Source organism: Pygoscelis adeliae, unplaced genomic scaffold (assembly GCF_000699105.1).
Source record: "Pygoscelis adeliae isolate BGI_AS28 unplaced genomic scaffold, ASM69910v1 Scaffold404, whole genome shotgun sequence".
Taxonomy (NCBI): domain Eukaryota; kingdom Metazoa; phylum Chordata; class Aves; order Sphenisciformes; family Spheniscidae; genus Pygoscelis; species Pygoscelis adeliae.
The window spans coordinates 11,277-11,795 of NW_008824598.1; the positions used below are offsets into that span (position 1 = coordinate 11,277).

At 70.5% G+C, this 519-nt stretch overlaps 1 protein-coding gene across 1 annotated transcript in view; it reads right to left on the reverse strand.

Annotated features, from left to right (window-relative positions):
• Positions 1 to 519, reverse strand: part of LOC103915490 (collagen alpha-1(VII) chain-like) — a gene marked incomplete at its 3' end in the record, with an annotated part of 18,655 nt that overhangs the window by 11,189 nt on the left and 6,947 nt on the right. The window contains exons 9-10 of the mRNA XM_009322324.1: positions 340 to 489; positions 122 to 258 (exon numbers count right to left, since the gene is read on the reverse strand). Of these exons, the coding sequence (XP_009320599.1) occupies positions 122 to 258; positions 340 to 489 (287 nt within the window). The remainder of the gene's footprint in view (positions 1 to 121; positions 259 to 339; positions 490 to 519) is intronic.

Sequence of the window (519 nt, forward strand, 5' to 3'; positions counted from 1 at the left end):
CGGCCAGGGCAGGCTGCGGTAGCTGTACGTGGCCAGAGCCACCTGCAAGGGCGTGGGGGAGCGGTGGGCACCGCTGCCTGCCCGTGCCCCCCAGGCCCCCACCGCCACGGCAGCCCCATACCTGGGTGCCCTCAGGGCCCAGGTGCCCCAGGGCTGACACGGTGTTGGAGAGGAGGGTGCGGACAGCATCAGCGCTGGAGGAGCTGTCACGGGTGCCGTGCACCAGGAAGACAATGTCACCGCGGGCATCCCTGCAGACTGCGGGTAGAAGGAAGGGATGAAGCTGCTGGCAGAGAGAGGACAAGCCCAGCCTGTCCCCCCGGCACAGCCCTGCTATACCTGTGCGCTCACTGACGGAGGTCTCGGCGCCTGCCGTGCTACCCAGGAGTGGACGGAGGGTGAAGGTGTAGCGCTGGCCCAGACGCAGCCCGGAGACCTCCTGGGAGCTGGCAGCGCTGGGCAGCGTCCGCCCCGTCTGCCCCCCAGCTGCTGCCCAGGGGGCAGAGTCAGGGGGGCCAG